The following is a 20768-nucleotide window of genomic DNA, read 5'->3' on the forward strand; positions in this document are numbered from 1 at the left end:
AATTACACAATATAATTCTGCATTCCATTCCCCAGCAAAATTCATTCTGAAGTTGATTACCAAATAACAATCATGGATTTACTTGAGAAATCTTTAAATAAAATTGCACAATGTTATAGCTATATTATAATGCATAAATTTAAAAATTTGAAAATATTAGAAAAGGAACATTGAGTCAATTTTTAAAGAAATTTTTAGATGATATCACTTGTCTATTATACACATGATGGTTTCATTTTCCAAACAATCAGTTCAAATTTCTCAAATCAGAAGTTCAGCTTTCATCCACAAGGAAGGAATCTGAAGAACATAATTTGAGAATGTCATCTAAAAAAATTTAACCTATTTTGAAATGTTATAGATTCAGGGCAAAGTGCAACATATTTAAAAATTTGTTACTATCTATCTAATTACAAATATAGCCTCATTGATTTCCACTTTTTATATTAACTAATAGTAGTCAATAGCAATAACATTTATTGTAGTAAGAGTCAATGGTATTTATTAAACACTTTCATATATCAAGCATACAAATACTGTGTCTGCATCTCATGTAAACCCTCACAAACACCCTTTTATTCTTGGCTTACAAAAGGCTAAATACAGCTAAACAAATGGCAGCCATATCATTTAGATGTGCCTGACTTCAACACACATACTCTTAATACAGTGTTGTGTCCCAGTGGTTTATCAAACAAGATTAGTATTGAAGTGGATTGAACTGAGTATTGGTTCTGAAGCTAACCAGCATGTAATCTCTGAAAAATCTATATTACAGTGTCTTCTTCTTTTACATTAGGTTACTTGATATATAAAATCTATGGTATTTTACTGATCTTAAACAGACAAAATATTTTAAGTTTGAAAATTAGTAAATTCTTTGGTCAGTTTAATCAGATTATCATTTTAATATTTCTTTTATTTTTAATATTATTTGCTATTGAAATACTTCAACTTGGTAACATCAGTGAGATAAAATAACAGCTTAGCAGCCAGTTAGTTCCATTTTTGAAAGTTGCCTTTAAGAATGATATTAAGGGGCGCCTGGGTGGCTCAGTGGGTTAAAGCCTCTGCCTTCGGCTCAGGTCATGATCCCAGGGTCCTGGGATCGAGCCCCACTTCGGGCTCTCTGCTCAGCGGGGAGCCTGCTTCCTCCTCTCTCTCTCTCTCTCTGCCTGCCTCTCTGCCTACTTGTGATCTCTGTCTGTCAAATAAATAACTAAATAAAATCTTTAAAAAAAATGATATTAAGATCTCAGGCTATAGAAGGAAAAAAACAGTATTACAAAAACAAAATCCTTGAAGAATAACATTTCTCTAGGGAAAAATAAATTCAGTTTTCTTTATAATAGTCTTTAGAAAGTAAAAAAAAAAATCTATGCTGTCTTCCTCATAAATAAAACAAGTTCTAATTTAAGTTGCTCTGAGTTTTTTTTTAAATCTCATTGGGAAAAATAAAGAGGAAAAATAACTGCATAAATATTGAGAAAATGAGAGCAATGAAGCAATGCAAACACCATTTGGTATTAAAAATAGTAGAAGTTGAATAATAGATATATTTTGAAGAGGACAACCAAGAATCAAACCTTAATAAATTTATGTAAGAATTTAATATGTAATAAAAATACATTATAAAGAGTAAGGAAGATGTGCGTTATTCATTTTATGGTCTTGATGCTTTTAACTTAGAGTTTGGAGAGGAAAAAATTAAATCATCCTTACACATCGTTTACCCAAATATCTCCCAGGTACATTTTTACTCAATTAATTTAAAAATATAACTTTAAAAAGATAGAATAAAAGTTCAAGTATTGTCTCATTCAAAATCATTAGAAATTAATTTCTAAAAGCCAACAATAAACCAGAGTTTAATCAATAAGATTAAAGGATTAATGCTTTCAATGCATTATGAGCTCATATACATCTAGATTTTAAAAACTGACTCCATTAGAGAAATGATTAAAGGGGAGGATAAATTAGAGTTCACAGAAGAGGAAACACAAAGGAATAATTAATATATTTACCTTTATTCTAGGGTCATTTCCTACTTTACTCTTCACTTGTACTATCTCCAGATGTACCTACGTACTCTTGGGTGAGGTTCCCTCCTCTGTGTTTCCATTCATTTCAGAACCAATGCACTTACATTATACTGGTTCCAGGGCTGCCTCCACTCTTGACTGTAAACATCTGAAAACCAGCCAAGTTCATGGATGTTTATATTTCCCAGAGCTCAGCTCTGCCATAAAGCATCAGGAAAAAAAAGATCTCTTTTCCTTTTCAAACCATGTTTGAAATCCCATTTCTTTTCTTTGGTGATAGTTGCTGCTCTTAGATATATCTCATCTCAAAGTAGAATGACAACACTAGGATGCTGAACTGAACGGCTCACAAATGTGAAAGACTTATCTTGGTTTCTATGGGAAATATCACTTCACAGGATATGGGAAGACATGTCACATGGACACTTTTGGAATTTTTACCATAAACCAAACAATGTTGCTGAAAAGACACTTAAATTAATATAGAGATAATGGAGGAATATGAAGCAAACTCAGGGTGAAGCCTACAAAGCCAGGCTATGCTTCATGGGATAAGTAAGAAAATTATGATTAAATAGAATGTCTCTGTGACTTGGCTACCTCCTAGTCTTATTTTTTACTAGATTCCTCCTCGCTTTTCAGTCAGCCCATATTAAATTCTTTCCAATTTTGTAAATATGTCATATTCTCTCTTACTATGAAAATATGCATTTGCTGTTCACTTTTCCTGAAACTTGGTCTTCTCTTCCAATATGCCTTTAGTTAACTCCCACTTGCTCTACAGCAGAAGCCACCTTTTCATCAGAGTCTTCTCTGGCCCCTGAAATGGGAGTTACGAGCCTTCCTATATGCTGCTTATCCTCACTACTCAGTATAAATTCCTATCCTGTTTCCATCTCTACTCTTAAGACATTGTGTGTTAACACCTGCTTCCTCCTTTTGGTTCTCTCTCTCCCTTTCCACTCCAGCCTGCTTTCTCTCTCTCAACTTACTTGAGGAGGAGTAGTATATTATTGGTATTCGTATTCCTAATGCCTATCACAGTACTTGACACATGTTATGGACTTTTAAAAAGTTTCTTGTTAAAAAATTGAGCAAAAGTCTTTATGTACAGATGAAAGATGTGTGGTCAGAGTAAGTCAGATTAGAATTTTAGATAGGAAAAAAGCATATATTTATTTTTACCCTAAGAAAATTTTTAATAAAAGAGAAAATGCAACAATTGCTTCAGAAAACCTAGGTGTAAACAGACCTTGGATGAATCTTGGCACTGGACTTTCCTTATAGTGTTGGTAAGATATTCTTATTGAAGCTAGAAGGAAAAACCTGAAAAGTTTTTTGTTTTGTTCTGTATTGTTTCTAAACATTCTCAGTCTCTGATTTCTGGTAAAATGGAATAATAATTCTCAAAAAGATTTTTAAGTATGAGGGTTGTACAACACTACTACATCAGTGCAAATGGATAAAGTTGGCACTGAATACTTTAAGTAACTTATTCAAGCTTGTGAAGCAATGATTCTCAAAATTGTTCAATGAATATTTTCTAAAAAGAGAACACATAATCATAGTGGGTCTGAGAGATATAGACCAAGTCGACACTCCCCAAACTGAAAATTTGTATCTTTGTTTTTTTTTTCTTTAAGATTTATGAAAACTTAGGGGCACGTGGTTGGCTCAGTTGGTTGGGTGACTGCCTTTGGCTCAAGTCATGATCCTGGAGTCCAGGATCAAGTCCTGCTTCAGGCTCCCTGCTCAGCAGGAAGTCTGCTTCTCCCTCTAATCCTCCCTCATCTCGTGTTCATTCTCTCTCTCTCTCAAATAAATAAATAAATAAAAATCTTAAAAAAATGACTTATGAAAATCTGGAATTCTACTCCAAAATATAACTCTATTCATTCTGATATTAAAATATTCCTGCCAAATCTCATATCTTTCAGCCACCTTTATACTTGGGGTGAGCCATGTAAATGAATTCTAGCCAGAAGGAATGTGAATGGAAGAATAAGGGTCAGGAATGAGTCAAGGCTTTGCATAAATGAATTTACAAAGCCCTCCTCATGCTCCTCTTCATTTTCCATGAGCTGACTGAAATCACATATAACCCTAAGAGATGGCAGAGCAACAGTGTGCAAAGAGCTTGGGCCCTGAAACCATATATGGAAGAGAGTGACCCAAAACCCAGTATCACCCATCTTGAACTATTATGTGAACAAGAAATACAATTTTATAAACATATTTGAACTATTCAGTATTTTTAGTGCATTTGTTGCAGCCATTACTGTTATCCAAACCAGTACACCCCCCACAAAAAAAGAAAGAACTAAGCATTTTGCAGTTCAAAAATATCCTAACACCCAAATCAAATGTTTTTGTATTGTCTATACCAATTTTCACATATTTATTTGCATTTTTGAAATAAGTATATCTGAAATGTTCATTCAACTCTCTTAGACTTTGCTATGCATTAAAAACCTCTAATTAAGGGGCGCTTGGGTGGCTCAGTGGGTTAAGCCTCTTCCTTTGTCTTGGGTCATGATCTCAGGGTCCTGGGATCGAGCCCCGCATCAGGCTCTCTGCTCAGCAGGGAGCCTGCTTCCCCTCTGTCTCTCTCTCTCTTTTCTCCTTCTCCTGCCTCTCTGCTTACTTGTGATCTCTCTGTCAAATAAATAAAAATAAAATCTTAAAAAAAATAAAAAATAAAAACCTCTAATTAAAACATCTGCTCAGAATTTATCAATTTGCCATGGGTTAAACATAATCTAGCATGAAAATTCAGGCTTAATGTTCAGTTGTTTTTCAGAAAGGAAATAGGAAAGGAAAAAGATGAATGGGGAAAAACAAGTGGTGACCACATTAAGGCTATGTCAAGTAATTTGTAATGACACTAAATAATAATAATGCTCCTGGAATCCTTGCTACTTATGATATGTATAGAAAATATGGAAAAATATGTTGGAAACTTAACTTTGAAATATTTTTATACTTTCTTAGACAAGTATCTTTGTTTGGATGGATGGATCACTGGATGGCTAGATATAGAGTTAGATATAATAGATATCAAAAGTTTATGACTACAAAGTAGACAATCGGTATTACAACATAATTAGGCACTAACATAAAAAAGTTATGGCCTATAGTCATCATTTAATACTGTATTCATAATTTGTAAAGTATTACTTCCTTAATATTACATGATTATATTTTTTCTCATAAATAATGATTAAAAAATTTAAAAGTTAAGAAAAATAGAGAATTAGAAAATCACTGAAATTAAATCATCATTGCCTCAATCTAATGATTTTTCTATTTTCTCCAAGTCTATCAATTCTCTCTTTTAATTGGGCTAATTAAGCTTTCTGTCATTTTAGCGATATTTTCAATATTCACACCCTAAACGCCTTGTTTTTCTGACTCTTCATTGTATCCATCTGGAAAACTGCCCAACTTGAATGAATTCAACTACTCATTTTTGCTACAAACACTGAAGCAGTTGACTACAACTGCGGAAGGCACATACAAGGGGGCTGAAGGGTACCATCAGCAATGTGCAGCAATCCCATCAGGTTCCTCTGGGCAACTCCTTCTCCTAAACTTCTAGATGATCATTGCAAATCATCATGGTTCAACACATCAAATTTCTGATAATGCATCTCTCTCTCTCACTACCTCTTTCCTTTAGAGATTACCTTACCTTCTACATTCTGGAGATAGATGGAAAGAAAGAAAGAGAGAGAGAGAGAGAGAGAGAGAGAAACAAACAAACAATTTGGTGGGAATTTTCCTCAATTTACCCTTATCTTAAATGCTAAAAATGTTTCATCTCATCTCGTCCTCTTTGCCTTCTCCCAATAAAAGGAATTTGCCACTCAGTCTCTCTCTAAAACCAATCCCTTAAATTACTCTGGAACGTCATTCTTATAGCTTTATAGCTTTCTCAGAAATCTTCAAAAAAAAAACAAACAAAAATTGCTGGCCTCCTTTCTCCTTCTTTATAAACTCATCATTTTCTAGCCAGTCATTAAATATTGGATTTTCCCAATGGTGTAGTCTCAATCAGTCTTTCTTTCTTTTTTTTTTTTTTTCTTATTCTGTTTAGTCTCATCTGTCTTCAAATCTTCTCTCTCCTATGACCTTGAGATCAGTATATCTGTCTCCTCTGATGCCGATCTGCATATTTATATCTTAAAGACATCTCAAAATCATCAGGCCCATTAGTGAACTCTTTCCCCATCTCATTGTCCATGCTCTATTCCAAAAGCATGTTGCATCTGCCAGCTTTTCTCCTTAAATATTTTTTTATTCATTCATGTCTCCCCAACTCCTCCACCAACTTATCAAGTCCAGACTGTTATCTTTTACTTGGCTTACTATAATTTGCCTTTTTGTATCACATTCTTTACAGTCAAAGCAATCTTTAAAAGAAATACTAAGATCATTTGTTCAAGTAAGTTAAATCTAATAGCTTTGTCTTCTACAGAAAGGGCAGCAAGTAGAATTTGTTGTGATAAATTTGCAAGGTACTTCATAGGAGAATATTTAAGCTTTCTGATAAGGAACATTAACTTACACAGTCTATTTGATTACTCTCTAATTCACTGATGCATTAATTTTCTGAATGCAGTAATTACCATCAGGAATTACTAATGGAGAAATGAATTAAAATCTACTGCTCCAGGGCACCTAACAATGCCCAGATGACCTAAAATATTTCTGAAAAACAAACACATTCTCTAAAAGTAATTTGCCTACTAGCGAATGAGCCTTGCTAATTGCCACACATGTAAGGTAAATTTATAAAGGTCTCAATTTCCTAGAAGTTTATAAAACTGAACACATTACTGCAACTGACATATTGAACATGGAAGATATACAAAGAGTGTCTGTGTAATTAAATAGAAACACATTTATATCTTGTTCAATCGCAGCATGAATGAATTTAGGAATAGAGTGAAGAAAACATGACCAGCATGGCTAAATAGGTGGAAGAGATGACAAACAATCAATTCTAATAAATCAAGAAAGACTCTACCTCAATGTTAGCATTTTCATAGTTCTCTAAATGAGAAGAAACATCATTTCAATCATCAGGTATGTGGTAGGAAAATTTTCTAAGTCAAGAACATCATTAGAAAAGACAAAAATTAATACTGAAATGTGCATAGGAAGGAGAGCTTTAGAAGGACTATGACTTACAAACTGAAAAAAAAATGGAAATACAGCAAAGCTGAATTTCTAGTTTGAGTGGAGATACAAAGGTATTTGTATACCATTTGCCTTCCTGAAAAGTCACTCAACAATTAGAAAAGAAAAAATAAAATAAACAAAACAGATTTTAAAATCTCAGTACTTCTTCTTATCTTTAGTGAACCAAGCAAATAGCTATAATCCCAAATGACAACTTTGAGTAATAATGACAACACACATTTTGTTCTGTACCAAAACAAGAATAAATGCTGAGCAACAACACTGACCACAACCCTCCCCCTTCATCTCCAGACCTTGACAGTTACATTTTCCCCCTAAAAATATGCAAGACAGTCCAGAAGTACCTCTCAAGATCTTTATAACAAGAACATGAGCGGGCCACAACAATCAGATTATGTCAATCCCTTCCCACTATACCCAAGAGGGGTCAACTGAAGAAGAAACTACAGTGGAAGCCCACTGGGCTGCCAAAGTCCTGGCTAACCTGTCAAAGACAGTGGTTGGAAGATGGAGTAAGGGGAGGCAAAAATAAAGGCAAAGAGTAGATAACAGCAAAGATACATGCAAGATATTCTGAGAACCACCAAATTCTCTGAGCTGTGAACAAAGGGACCAGAGTTGATTTGATGAGCATGGGCCCAACAATTAAAAATTTCAGTTAAAACTGAGTGCATCAGGTATCTCCTCCAAACTGCCCCTCACTCTATTTCTCAACAAAGAGCTGTTCCATTTAAAGTTGAGGACTAAATAAGAACTAGCATTGAGCATAAGGTTAAAAAATATATAATTTTTTTTAAATTTATTTTATTTTTTCAGTGTTCCAAAATTCATTGTTTATGCATCACACCCAGTGCTCTATGCAATATATATCCTTCTTAATACTAGTGGAAGTATTAAATACATTATGGGTCAGCACTGTATTATGTAGTTTGGCAATGTTAATCAATAATACAGACACCTGTTCTCCTGTAGCTTCATTCTACTAGGGATGCAGAAGTCACAATGAACATAAAAAGCTAATTAAATTAAATTGTATATTAGAAAGTGATCATTGTTATGAAAAAAAAATTAAATAGATCAGGTAAGGGGGTTCAGACATGCTGGAGGAGAGGGCAGGTAACAGCATTAAATAGGGCAGTCAGGAACTCACACTGAGAAGATGAGATCTAAGCCAAGAGTAGATGGAGATACAGAAACTAAGGAGCTGGAAATCTGATAAAAAGCATTTTGGCAAAGGGAGAGACCTGGGGTGTGGGTTCCTGGAACATTAAAGGGTAGCAAAGCAGGAAGAACAAGGTAAAGATTAACAGAAATTGAGATCAGAAGTTGAGGGGGTGTTGGCAGACAGATGGGAGAGTCCTCAGATCATGCAGGTTTTTGTAAAGACCCTGGCTTTTACTCTGTGGGAAATGGGAAAATATAGAGTTCTGAGCAAAGGAGCAACAAGATCTGACTAATGTTGTAAAGGAATATTTCTCTGTTGAAACTAGACTGTTAAAAGCAAAGGTAAATTCAGGAAGACCCATGTACAAAATAATGGGTAATGGTGGTTCAAGCAAGGGTGGTAGTAGTTCAGAAAATGAAAGGTGGTTGGATTCCAGATATAAGTTGAAAGAACCAACAGAGTTCCTGACATTGGAAGTGAGTTTTAAGCAGAGGAATAAAACATAATTCTAAAGACTCCAAGGTTTCCACTTAGAGCACATGGAAAATGTCATTGCCATCAACTAATATAGAAAAGCTAGATATTGTTCAGCATGTAGAAATGGGAAGATCTGCAGGTCTGTTTTAGAACTGCTGAATTTGAGTCATCTATTAGGTATCCAGGTGGGGATGTCAAATAGCCCAGGGAACATAGGAGTCTGGAGATCAGGAGAGAGATCTGGGCTGGAGATATCGATTCCATTGGTGACATACTGAGATGGTACTCAAAGTCAGGATGAGTTGAGAACCTGTTAAGAGAACGACTGAGAATAGAAGGGAGAAAAGGACTAAGAACTGATCCTGGAGCATTCCAACAGTAAGAAGTATAGAAGTACAGGGGGAAAAACTAGCTGAAACTGACTGAAAAATCACAGCCAGTAAAGAAAAGTCAGATGGAGGAGATGGGCAAGTCTGGATTTTGCCTTATAGATATAGCAATGAAAAAGCCATTGATAAACTTAAAATGAATATTTTTTGTGAATAGGAGAGAGGAAGTGAAAAATGATGAAGAAGTTTAAGAAAACATGGGCAGAGAAAAATTGAAGAAAATAAATCTAGACAATCTTGAAAGTATTTTTTCATACTATCTGAGAAATAATTGCATGCTTATATTGTAGCAGAAATAATTTTTTTTGATTACAGAGAAAAAAAACAGAAAGTCGTTTCCCTATATTCTTGAATAGTGGAGAGGGTTTGGGGTCTACACTATAGCAAGAGGGATTTAAATAGGAATATGGATGTTTTATCTATGTAAGAAGTGGGAAGAAAGAGTATGAGGGAAGGCATGTGAGTAGGTGGTATCTGTGATACTGCAGGTTGTTCTCAGATTGCTTTATTCTTTTTGGTGAAATAGAATTCAGGGTTATGAGCTAAAAACATAAGGATGTAGGTATTGGGAATTCAAGGAAAAAGAGTAAGTTTTGAGATAATCAATTGAAGGGAGGGGCATGAAGCAAAATAGGAATCCAGAATATGATTGCCTGGTAGTATTAAATAACTGCTTGAAATTTCTGGTTAAATGAAACCTTTCAAAAAAGACATACAGCTGTGTATAGAAGAATGAAACTCAACCATTCTCTTACACCATACACAAAGATAAACTCAAAATGGATAAAAGACCTCAACGTGAAGCAGAAATCTTTCAAAATCCTAGAGGAGAACACGGGCAGTAACTCTTTGACATCAGCCACAGCAACTTCTTTCAAGACATGTCTCAAAAAAAAAAAAAAAAAAAGTCTCCAAAGGCAAAGGAAACAAAAGCAAAAATTACTTTTGGGACTTCATCAAGATCAAAAGCTTCTGCACAACAAAGGAAATAGTCAACAAAACAAAGAGGCAACCCATGGAATGGGAGAAGATATTCGCAAATGACACTACAGACAAAGGGCTGATATCCAAGATCTATACAGAACTCCTCAAACTCAACACTCAAAAAACAGATAATCATGTCAAAAAATGGGCAGAAGACATGAACAGACACTTCTCCAAAGAAGACATACAAATGGCTAGCAGACATGAAAAAATGTTCATCATCATTAGCCATCAGGGAGATTCAAATCAAAACCACATTGAGATACTACCTTAAACCAGTTAGAATGGCCAAAATTAACAAGACAGGAAACAATAAATGTTGGAGAGGATGTGGAGAAAGGGGAACCCTCTTATACTGTCAGTGGGAATGCAAGTTGGTATAGCCACTTTGGAAAACAGTGTGAAGATTCCTTAAGAAATTAAATATAGAGCTACCCTATGACACTGCAATTGCACTACTGGGTATTTACCCCAAAGATACAGAAGTACTGGAAAGAAGGGCCATATGTACCCCAATGTTCACAGCAGCAATGGCCACAATCACCAAACTGTGGAAAGAGCCAAGATACCTTTCAACAGACAAATGGATAAAGAAGATATGGTCCATATATACAATAGAATATTACACAGCCATCAGAAAGAATAAATCCCCAACTCTTGTATCAACATGGACAGGACTGGAGGAGATTATGCTGAGTGAAATAAGTCAAGCAGAGAAAGTCAATTATCATATGGTTTCACTTACTTGTGGAGCATAAGGAATAACATAGAGGACATTAGGAGAAGGAAAGGAAAAGTGAATTGGGGGAAATTAGAGGAGGATACAAAGCATGAGAGACTGTGGACTCTGAGAAACAAATGGAGAGTTTTTGAGGGGAGGGGGATAGAGGATTGGGTGAGTCTGGTGGTGGGTATTAAGGAGGGCACGTATTGAATGGAGCACTAGGTGTACTGTATAAACAATGAATCTTGGAACACTGAAAAAAATTAAATTTAATTTTTAAAAAAAGACATACAGATGGCTAACAGACACATGAAAAGATGCTCAACATCACTGATCGTCAGGGAAATACAAATCAAAACCACAAAGAGATATTACCTCACACCTATCAGAATGGCTAAAATCAAAAACACAAGGAATAAGTGCTAGTGAGGAGTGGAGAAATGGGAACTCTCATGCACTGTTGGGAATGCAAACCAGTGCAGCCACTGTGGAAAACAGTATGGAGGTTCCTCAAAAAGTTAAAAATAGAATTACCATATGATCTAGAAATTCCACTACTGGGCATATACCCAAAGGTTACAAAAACATTAATTTGAAAAGATATATGCACCCCTAGGTTTATTGTAGCATTACTTGTAATAGTCAAGATATGGAAGCAGTCCCAGTATCCATCAATAGATGAATGGATAATAATATCAATAGATGAATGGATACACACACACACACACACACACACACACACACGTATATACACATATACATGTGTATGTGTATATATATACATACACATAAATACACACACATACACACAATGGGATATTATTCAGCTATAAAAAAGGATGAAATTTCACCATTTGTAATGGCATGGATGGAGCTAAAGAGTATAATGCTAAGTGAAATAAGTCAGAGAAAGACAAATACTATATGATTTCACTCATATGTGGAATTTAAAAAACAAAACAAATAAATGAAGAGACCACCACCAATAACAACCACCACCACAACAACAAAACAGATTCTTAAATATAGAAAATTGCTGGTTGCCAGAAGCGAGATGGGTGGGAGAATGGGTGAAAGAGGTAAAGTGGTTAAGAATACACTTATCTTCATGAGCACTGATTAATGTATAGAACTGGTGAATCACTATATTTTACACCTAAAACTATATACACTGTATGCTAACTATGCTGGAATTTAAAAATAAATAAATAAACACAATTAAAAAAAAATAGGCCAAATAGAATTTAACCAGAGTTGATATTTTGATAAGCAAGTATGATGAATGAAGCAGGGCCAGAGGAGTCCAAGGTGTGTGATTGAGTATAATGATTAGCCATGGTATTTTAACTAGATAAGAAAGGAAGTGTAGCCTCAAGCAGAGGGTTAGAATAGTGGCCAGACTGAATGCCATAATTCATTGATAGTATGTAGGGGGCTGAGGAACTTTTGAGGTGAGGGTAGAGAAAGTGCAGTAGAAAGAGAGGACATGATAGAGAGTAAAATGCATAACTTTAAGATTAAATTTTGCAAAAGAAGGTAGGGAAAGCCCATGAAGATGTACAGCTCAAAAAGAATTATTCAAAAACACTAGAGAAGTCAGACATACACTCAAAGAAATTATATGAACTCTCTAACCCATAGCTCAAAGAGCTTGAAGGACAATCAAAAGAAAAAAATATATAAAAATATTTCAGAGATGGGGTGCCTGGATGGCTCAGTGGGTTAAAGCCTTTGCTTTCAGCTCAGGTCATGATCCCAGGGTCCTGGGATTGAGCCCCACATCGGGCTCATTGAGCCCCACATCGGGCTCTCTGCTCAGCAGGGAGCCTGCTTCCCCCTCTCTCTATCTGTCTGCCTCTCTGCCTACTTGTGATCTCTGTCTGTCAAATAAATAAATTAAATATTTAAAAAAATAAATATTTCAGAAGCAAGAGCCATTTGGAGAATAAACGCCAAATATGATAAATGTTCTAGGATAGATGGGACAATGTAGAAAGAAATCATACACAACAAAACACAAATAAACTTACAGTATAAATGTTATTAAAAAGATAATAGGCGGTATAGAAGATCCAACATATGTATAATATGTACTTTAAAAAGTGAATATATTTAATTCAAGGATGAAAGAAACAAGTATGAGTGTTCAAATAGAAAAAGTCATGTCACTTCTAAGGAGACAGAAACATTTGGTTAGCCAGAGGTTTTTCTGCAGGAAAACTTAATGCCAGAAACCCTGGAGCAACATTGGCAAAGTTCTGAAGTTACTATATCCCAGAATTTTATACATAGTATTATTCTTGAATTAAAGGAAAACAAACACTTCCTCAAACATGTAAGAAATTAGGGAACACAGGCATTAAGAGTCCTTCTTGATTAAAAAAATTAATTTAAAAAATGATAAATTAAAACAATAATTGCTGGAAAATAATTTAACAAAATTATTCAACAACATAACTGATAAAAATTAAACTCAAGGACAGAAAAGCCATCATAAACATATTTGCTTATCATTGACTCTATTAATACACCATAAAGCTTAAGCAACTATTAGTATTATAGTTTCAGAGCAGAATGTAAATTCTATAATCCTGTAATATGTAAGAATCATAATATTACTAATAAATATAAGATGTGGAAGAGGAGGAGAGGTGAGGAGATGTATAAGAATGATTTAACCAAATTTTGACAGGAAGGACATGTTCAATAGGAGCAAAGTCATTTACCATGATGGCAAAGTGAGGACATGGATGGACATGGAAAAAAAAAAAAAAGACCCAGAAACATTTCCTGTAGCATTTTGTTGGAGTGGGACTGAGACATTAGAAGAAAGGTCTTAAAGGCAGGGCAGAGTCAGAATGAGCTGGAGAAGGCACTGGGGAAAGTGGTCTCAGATGACCACACTCTCTTTTGAGTACAGTCTATTTATGAATCTACTTACTCATAATGCAAGCCGATTTTGAAGCTATTTCTTGCCCTCGTAGAGATGAATGTATTTTACCCACAATTTGCTAAGTGTAATTTCTAAAATGCTCAAAGAAATACAAAAAGTAATTTCATACTGAATTAAAGGTGACCCTATTTTTTCTTTCTTCCTGCTAATCACTTCCATTCATAATTTTGTCTAAAACCTTCTTTCCAAATCCTAATATTCTCTGGATTTGTACTCTTTCCCTGCTTATGCCATATGTACAATTTATTCCAATAATATATTTCCCTTGTCCTTAAAACAGATTTTTAGAATACACTCACAACTGAGAGAGAGGAAATGATCATCTTTTCCAGAATATTGAGTTACCTTTTAACCAGACTTTAAAATAATGACTAAATAGTGTCCAGGTTTGGATAACCTTTAATTTGTAAAGAACTCTTTCATACCAAGGAGAATTCTGATACCTGTATGCACATGTATGTTCAGTTTCATTTCCCAAAAGCATTAAATGAAGATTTTTAAGAAATTGCCTTACCCAGTAAGTTTGACTGCATGCGTCTGGAGCTTTCGATATTTGCTTGCTTCTTCATTTGTTCTGGTAACATGTCTATATATCCCTGTCTTATAATGGAAGAAATCCTCATGGACTTGCATTATGGCTAAAATAAAACCCAACAGAATGAAACAGTTTTAAACAAATCTCTTTTAAAATCTCTAGAAATTCTCACAGAACAATCAACGGTTAAAATGCCAGCAGGAGAATCTAAGGAGGGACTTTGCAACTCAGCCTAATTTTCTTTTCTACTTTATTTAATTGCTGCAATTTTTTATTGTTGTTCTCTTATAAAAACAACTTTTAGCTACTTAGGATATTACTTAAGTACACATTATACCTTTAAAACACCATCTATTCTTAATTGACAGTACCATTGTTACTAGGAATTCAGACCCTTGCAGAGAAGCCCCAGTGCACTTGGCTGGTGATTGCTATTTCTCCATTAACCTTGGACTTCACCAGGAGCCTCTTAAAACTCCAATTAAGCTAGCAGTGAAAGGTGAACCTAGCAAACAGGGCTTAAAGTAATTGTCCTTAATCCTTGGAAATAAATGCAAACCTTTTCTTGGTGAGTGTGAATAAAAAGCAAACCTCTGGCCCAAGCATACTCTGACAAAGTTTCATCCTCCCAGCTCTGGAGAGCTAAGCCATTGTTGTATTCTTAAGAAAGTAAAAGCTTATATTTGATAAAGCTCTCCTTCATTCCCTCACCTAGATTACGTCTTTTCTATATCATGTGCTGCTTTGTTGAAGGGCTTAGACAATTCAGGGTGAAGACTTTAAACTTCCAGAAGACATGAATTAAAAATATTTTTAGTTGGGACTAGATAAGTATACCTTGATAAATGCACAATGCTTGTCTATATTAGTTTGACATGTTTTTTTAAATAATAATAAAAAAATTAAGGTCACAAGTATTTGACAGATCCTAAAATGAAACTTCTACTCCAAAGTCATATATAGCTTTTTGATGTTCCACCTTTTATCTCCTTTTTCAATGTTTCATGCTTTTTCTTATGCTGTTTGAATATTCTCAAAAGAGGTTAGGTCTTCTTTATCTACTTTAAATACATCCCCCAAAAAATAAATAAAATACATTCCCATAGGATTTTAAGAATTTATATAACTGTACTTTATGCAGATCTTGTTTTGTTCTCTTTTCAGCACCTAAACTTATTTTTAATTCTACAGATTTTAGAAGAATGTACACCCTGTTATTTACCCAACATTCTATTGCCTTTTCCATTCTTTGGACTGAGCGAGGAGAAAATGTTGTATGTTAACCAGGCAATGCTGTGCTGACAATCATGTGGCATCTACAGCAAGATGAGTCAACCAGCACTTATATAAATGTGAAGATACTGCTAGTGGGTTTTCTCTTCTGTGGAACCATTGACCCCTTCAGCTCCTCTCAACTCTCCTTAAGCACCAGGAATAAAATATATGCTTCATTGCTGAGAAACAGTACTGACAGAAGAAGCGTGGGAGAGAGACCATTACAATTAACTTGAAGGTAGCTCTTTGTTTCAGTTTCTGACACCAAAACTGACCTGATAAGCCCGTAAGGACATAACATATGTTACTGTAGTGCAATTTTGCTTTTGGAAAACTGCCGCAAGCATACACACCGCATTGTTAGGAGGCCGAGGGCAGGATGGAGCTCACCTTGATGGCAACACTATCTTCTGCTCCTGGCTCGGGCTGGCAGGAGGTACGTTCTTGACATAGGCGTTGAATAATTTGGATTTCAACTCCACTATTTTAAAATGTTTATCATTTGATTCTTACTGTGATTCTCACTTTTGATTATTTTTTATGTATTATGTGAAATTCATGAACATTTAAGTACTTGACTATAAAATAAACCCCTGGGGCTCTCAGTTTTAAAGAATTATGATCCAAATTTCTTCTGACTCATTAAAAGAGAGAAATAGAGAAACTTGAAACAGTTATACAATGACTTGAAGATTCAGGGAACTGAAATAACTTGCCCAAAATCATTCTAAGTAGCAAACGTCAAAGGTGGAATTTTGAATTCAGCCTTGACTCCCAATGCCTATGCTCCTTTAAATTTGTCACATGAACTTAACTTACTGAAGCATGCATGTAAAATTACATATGACTCCCCCAGTCTTATAACACCTAATAAAAATTACATTATTATAAGGAAAAAAAAATTCTCTTCATTTATCCAGGTTTTGTTTAAGGTCCCAGGATTTTTAGAATTAAATTCAGGACACGTTTAGTGTAAGCTCTAGTTTCTCAATAAATGTTAAGTGATGATAATGATCAATAAGGATCGTTCCAACACAACTTTAAAATCTGTGATTCCTGCTAGATGCTGAACTAGTACTAATTAGGTCAGCATTCAGAAAAGCTAAAGCAGCTGTTGACCAATAATTCCTTAGGTGTATATCAAATGTTTTAAATTTAATTTTGGTTAATTTAAATTTATTTGGTTCATTCCACTGATAATATATTTTGGGGCTTTCACATGTTCACAACCTGAATTTCCGTTTTAGGCCTCACTTGCTTTGTTCTTCCATGCTGCTCAAGGCAATGTTTAGTCAGGGAATATATTCTATAAACCTATCTTCTTCATCCATTGCAGTGGTGCAAAATAAAATTCAGTGGGTAAACAGAGGAATTACATCTCACAGATGATATCTTAAAAATGAAAGTTAATGTAAATTCAGTATATCATTTTCTTATTTATTGTTAACTTACTAGCCATAACACATTTACAAAATTGATCAAAATACAAGGCATTTTATAAAACACAAAAATCACACTGGCTTATTTAATTTATTTTGAGTTTACGGAAAAAGGAAAATATTTAGATTTTTTTCTACTGCTAAAGCTTTATTTTTTTTCAATCCATTACCTAATCCCTTTAAAGTGAAGGTGAGGAAATTTCTAATACTATGTATGATTCTTAAATATGACTGAATAATTAAATGAGCTCTACCATTTAGCATTTCATGTTTGATTGTCTATTTGGCCCATGATCACTTTTGGAAAGATTCAGCAGACTTTCATCAAATGTGTTATTAATATTTAGGAACTCAATGAATGTGCCTATCTTCTTAAAATAAAATGGCAGATAATGAAGTTATTAGGTAGCATATATGCTATAATTGCACTGATATTAGAACTGTTGAACCTTTATGAACACTCTAAAAGTAAAAATTTTCTGTCTTTTATTAAGCTCCTTTTGCATGAATTGAAAGGTCATATTGTTTATGAAAGAAATAAGACACAACCATATTTCATTCAAACTTACCTTGAACTGGTCCATTTTGCAAGATTTCTTTCATTATCTCAGTTTCCTAGAAGGGAAAGCATCAATAAACATTATTATCAGAGCATACTATACCTATTGTTTGGTGTATAAGTTAGGTGCTGCATAATCAATTTAAGAATTATACAATCCAATGTGCCTTGACCACTTATAATTTACTCTTAATAATGCCTTGAAATACTTAGTGTGAAACAGCACATTGATTAAGTTGCTAAAGACAAGATGGACCCATTTGTTTCATTGACTTTTTCCACTGGTGATAATTTTGGAATGAAGAAGAAATAAAGTAATAACTTTTTCTGGTCACAGATAAAAAATAATTAATTAAAACCATGTTTTATCAGTGGAGATTTGTGTCATCTCCATTCTTTTGATCACAAGAACCCCAGATGATTGTTTAGTGAGGTCCTCAGTGTGGCTATAGTGTATAAATATTTCTATGTTGTCACCCACTGTGTGATGCAGCCCTTAGTAAAAAGGCAGGTCATTCATTTATTCATTCATTCATGTATGTGCATTGATCACAGAGTATATACAAAAAACTAGGACAGAAACAAATACTGACCCTGTACCTGTCTCAAGGAATTTACATTTTGGTGGAGTAGACAGACAGTAGCACAACTAATTGCATTATAATATATTAAGTTCTATTACAAAGATAAGCTCCAAGTTCCCAGGGATGCAAATGAAAAGTAATCCTGTGTAGGAGTCAAGGAAAGGTCACAGAGGAGATGAAGTTTTAACCTGGGCCTTGAACCATGTGTGGGATTCTACTGATGGAAATAGGTGGGATAACCAACATGGGTCAGAGGAATCATCATCTGCCTAAGTAGACAAGCATGAGAGAGCACCATGTGTCTAGGGAGCAGACAGTAGTCCTGTTTATCAGGAGCATTATGAGCAGGTGGAGGAGCATATGCAGATAGGACAAAAGTCTGTAAAGGCAGTAGGTCAGAACCAAATCATAGAAGACCTATATGCCATAGTCTGTAGGTAACTAAACCATATTCTGTAGGTAACTGAAAGCCACTGAAGTTTCAGATATTCTGAAAGTGAGGTCTGGGTAACACTGATATGATGAAGTAAAATTTATCCAGGCTTTCAACATGAAAAACTAGTATCTAAGGGAGTCATTTTCCCATAATGGCTATGTCTACTTCAATTATTTTGTGGACTAAGGCAAAGGATTGGCACAATGAACTACTACTGCTGTAAAGTCAGTGAAAAAAGGTCTGATTTAGTTTTTTTTTTTTTTAAGATTTTGTTTATTTATTTGACAGACAGAGATCACAAGTAGGCAGAGAGGCAGGCAGAGAGAGAGGAGGAAGCAGGCTCCCCACTGAGCAGGGAGCCCGATGTGGGGCTCCATCCCAGGACCCTGAGATCATGACCTGAGCCAAAGGCAGAGGCTTTAACCCACTGAGCCACCCAGGCACCCCTGATTTAGCTTTTATTTGTCAAGTATGTAAATATATGTCACATAATTATTCATGCTGTTAATAATACAAAGATCAGAAATCTGAAATCTTTTAATGGACACTTTAGGAATATAAAAATTATTTCTGAAAACTAACATTACTTTAGAATATAATAGTTTTTAAAGAGTTTAAATAACAGCAGAGCTATGTCTTTTTGAGAAAGTTAACCATTGTTAATTCTTGCCATTTAGACTTACATTGGAGGACACTCTGTATGGAGGAGAACATTGGTAGATTCTGTTCGATTTCTCGATGTTGTTGGGACATGGCTTTGTGGCATGCCGTTTTCCGCGCCCATCAGACCTACTTGCCATGGCACAGCCATCATTGGTAGCATTTTGGTCCTTGAAAAGTGGATAGCATGCATGGGACACCAGTCTATGAGGAATTAGCAAAGAAGTAATACTTAGGAAAATGCTGTAATATACTATCTATGTGCAATTTTACTGAATTAAACATTTATAAATTTTCCTAACTGCTCACATGTGTAACATTCAAAATGTGGATTAACTCCAACATACCAGTTCAATATATTATACTCTTCCCTGCCCCCTCATTTTTATTGTAATTTTAAAAGTCTTGTTTCAATTCATTTTAATAAATAATTTATCTACAGTACAGAATTTCCTAAAGATGAAAAGTGACTGCCAATAAAATCTGTGGTAATATTAATAGGGGCAGGACTTCATCCTGTATCTATAATTATAATGTAGAAAAACCAAGTTTAATGTGAAAAAGACAATGATTTTATTATGATGAGATGGGGTATTTTGATCAATGATGTAAGTATTATAATTAAGGATGTTTTGTTCTTTGTTTTATTTTTAAATTTTTATTGAGTTATAAATAACTCCTCATAGGATTTCAATTGTTCAATATGTTTCTGTGGTTCAGCATATTTTGAGAGAAATACTATACACTAAGATAGTGTTTAAAGTTAATAGAGTAGAAAGTTATCAGACACACACATCATACAGAAGAATAAACAAAATAATTTTGAATTCTGATTTTGAAACCGAACATAGTAAAATACAAATTATTTGGAACCAAAACTAAAGTTATTTATTGAATATAGAAGAAGATCATAAGGAAAATAAGCCATAAAATTGATTTTATATGAGGGTTGCTGGGGGTTGGGGGGTAGGGATAGGGTGGCTGGGTTATGGACATCGGGGAGGATATGTGCTATGGTGAGTGCTGTGAAATGTGTAAGCCTGATGACTCACAGACCTGTACTCCTGGGGCAAATAATACATTATATGTTAATAAAAATAAAAAAATGTTTTGAGGAAATTAATAAATAAATAAATATCCCAAGTTCAAAAAAATTTGATTATATATATATATATTCAATTTGAATTGGCCATAGAAATATCCAATAGGATTGCTTCAGAAAAATTCAGTAGTGTTCAAGAGAGTAAGAGAATCTGAGCAAGGAGCATGATGAAAGCAAAGCCATTAAAGACTATGAATACTTCCAAAAAGTCTTGCATTAAACATATTGTTTTGGGATAA

At 34.5% G+C, this 20768-nt stretch overlaps 1 protein-coding gene across 1 annotated transcript in view; it reads right to left on the minus strand.

Annotated features, from left to right (window-relative positions):
- LOC111152354 (tubulointerstitial nephritis antigen) overlaps positions 1 to 20768 on the minus strand; it is an 89628-nt gene that overhangs the window by 32689 nt on the left and 36171 nt on the right. The window contains exons 7-9 of the mRNA XM_022510863.1: positions 19451 to 19631; positions 17758 to 17803; positions 14454 to 14577 (exon numbers count right to left, since the gene is read on the minus strand). Of these exons, the coding sequence (XP_022366571.1) occupies positions 14454 to 14577; positions 17758 to 17803; positions 19451 to 19631 (351 nt within the window). The remainder of the gene's footprint in view (positions 1 to 14453; positions 14578 to 17757; positions 17804 to 19450; positions 19632 to 20768) is intronic.

Source organism: Enhydra lutris, unplaced genomic scaffold (genome assembly GCF_002288905.1).
Source record: "Enhydra lutris kenyoni isolate GAN:26980312 unplaced genomic scaffold, ASM228890v2 scaffoldscaffold28, whole genome shotgun sequence".
In the NCBI taxonomy this organism is placed as follows: domain Eukaryota; kingdom Metazoa; phylum Chordata; class Mammalia; order Carnivora; family Mustelidae; genus Enhydra; species Enhydra lutris.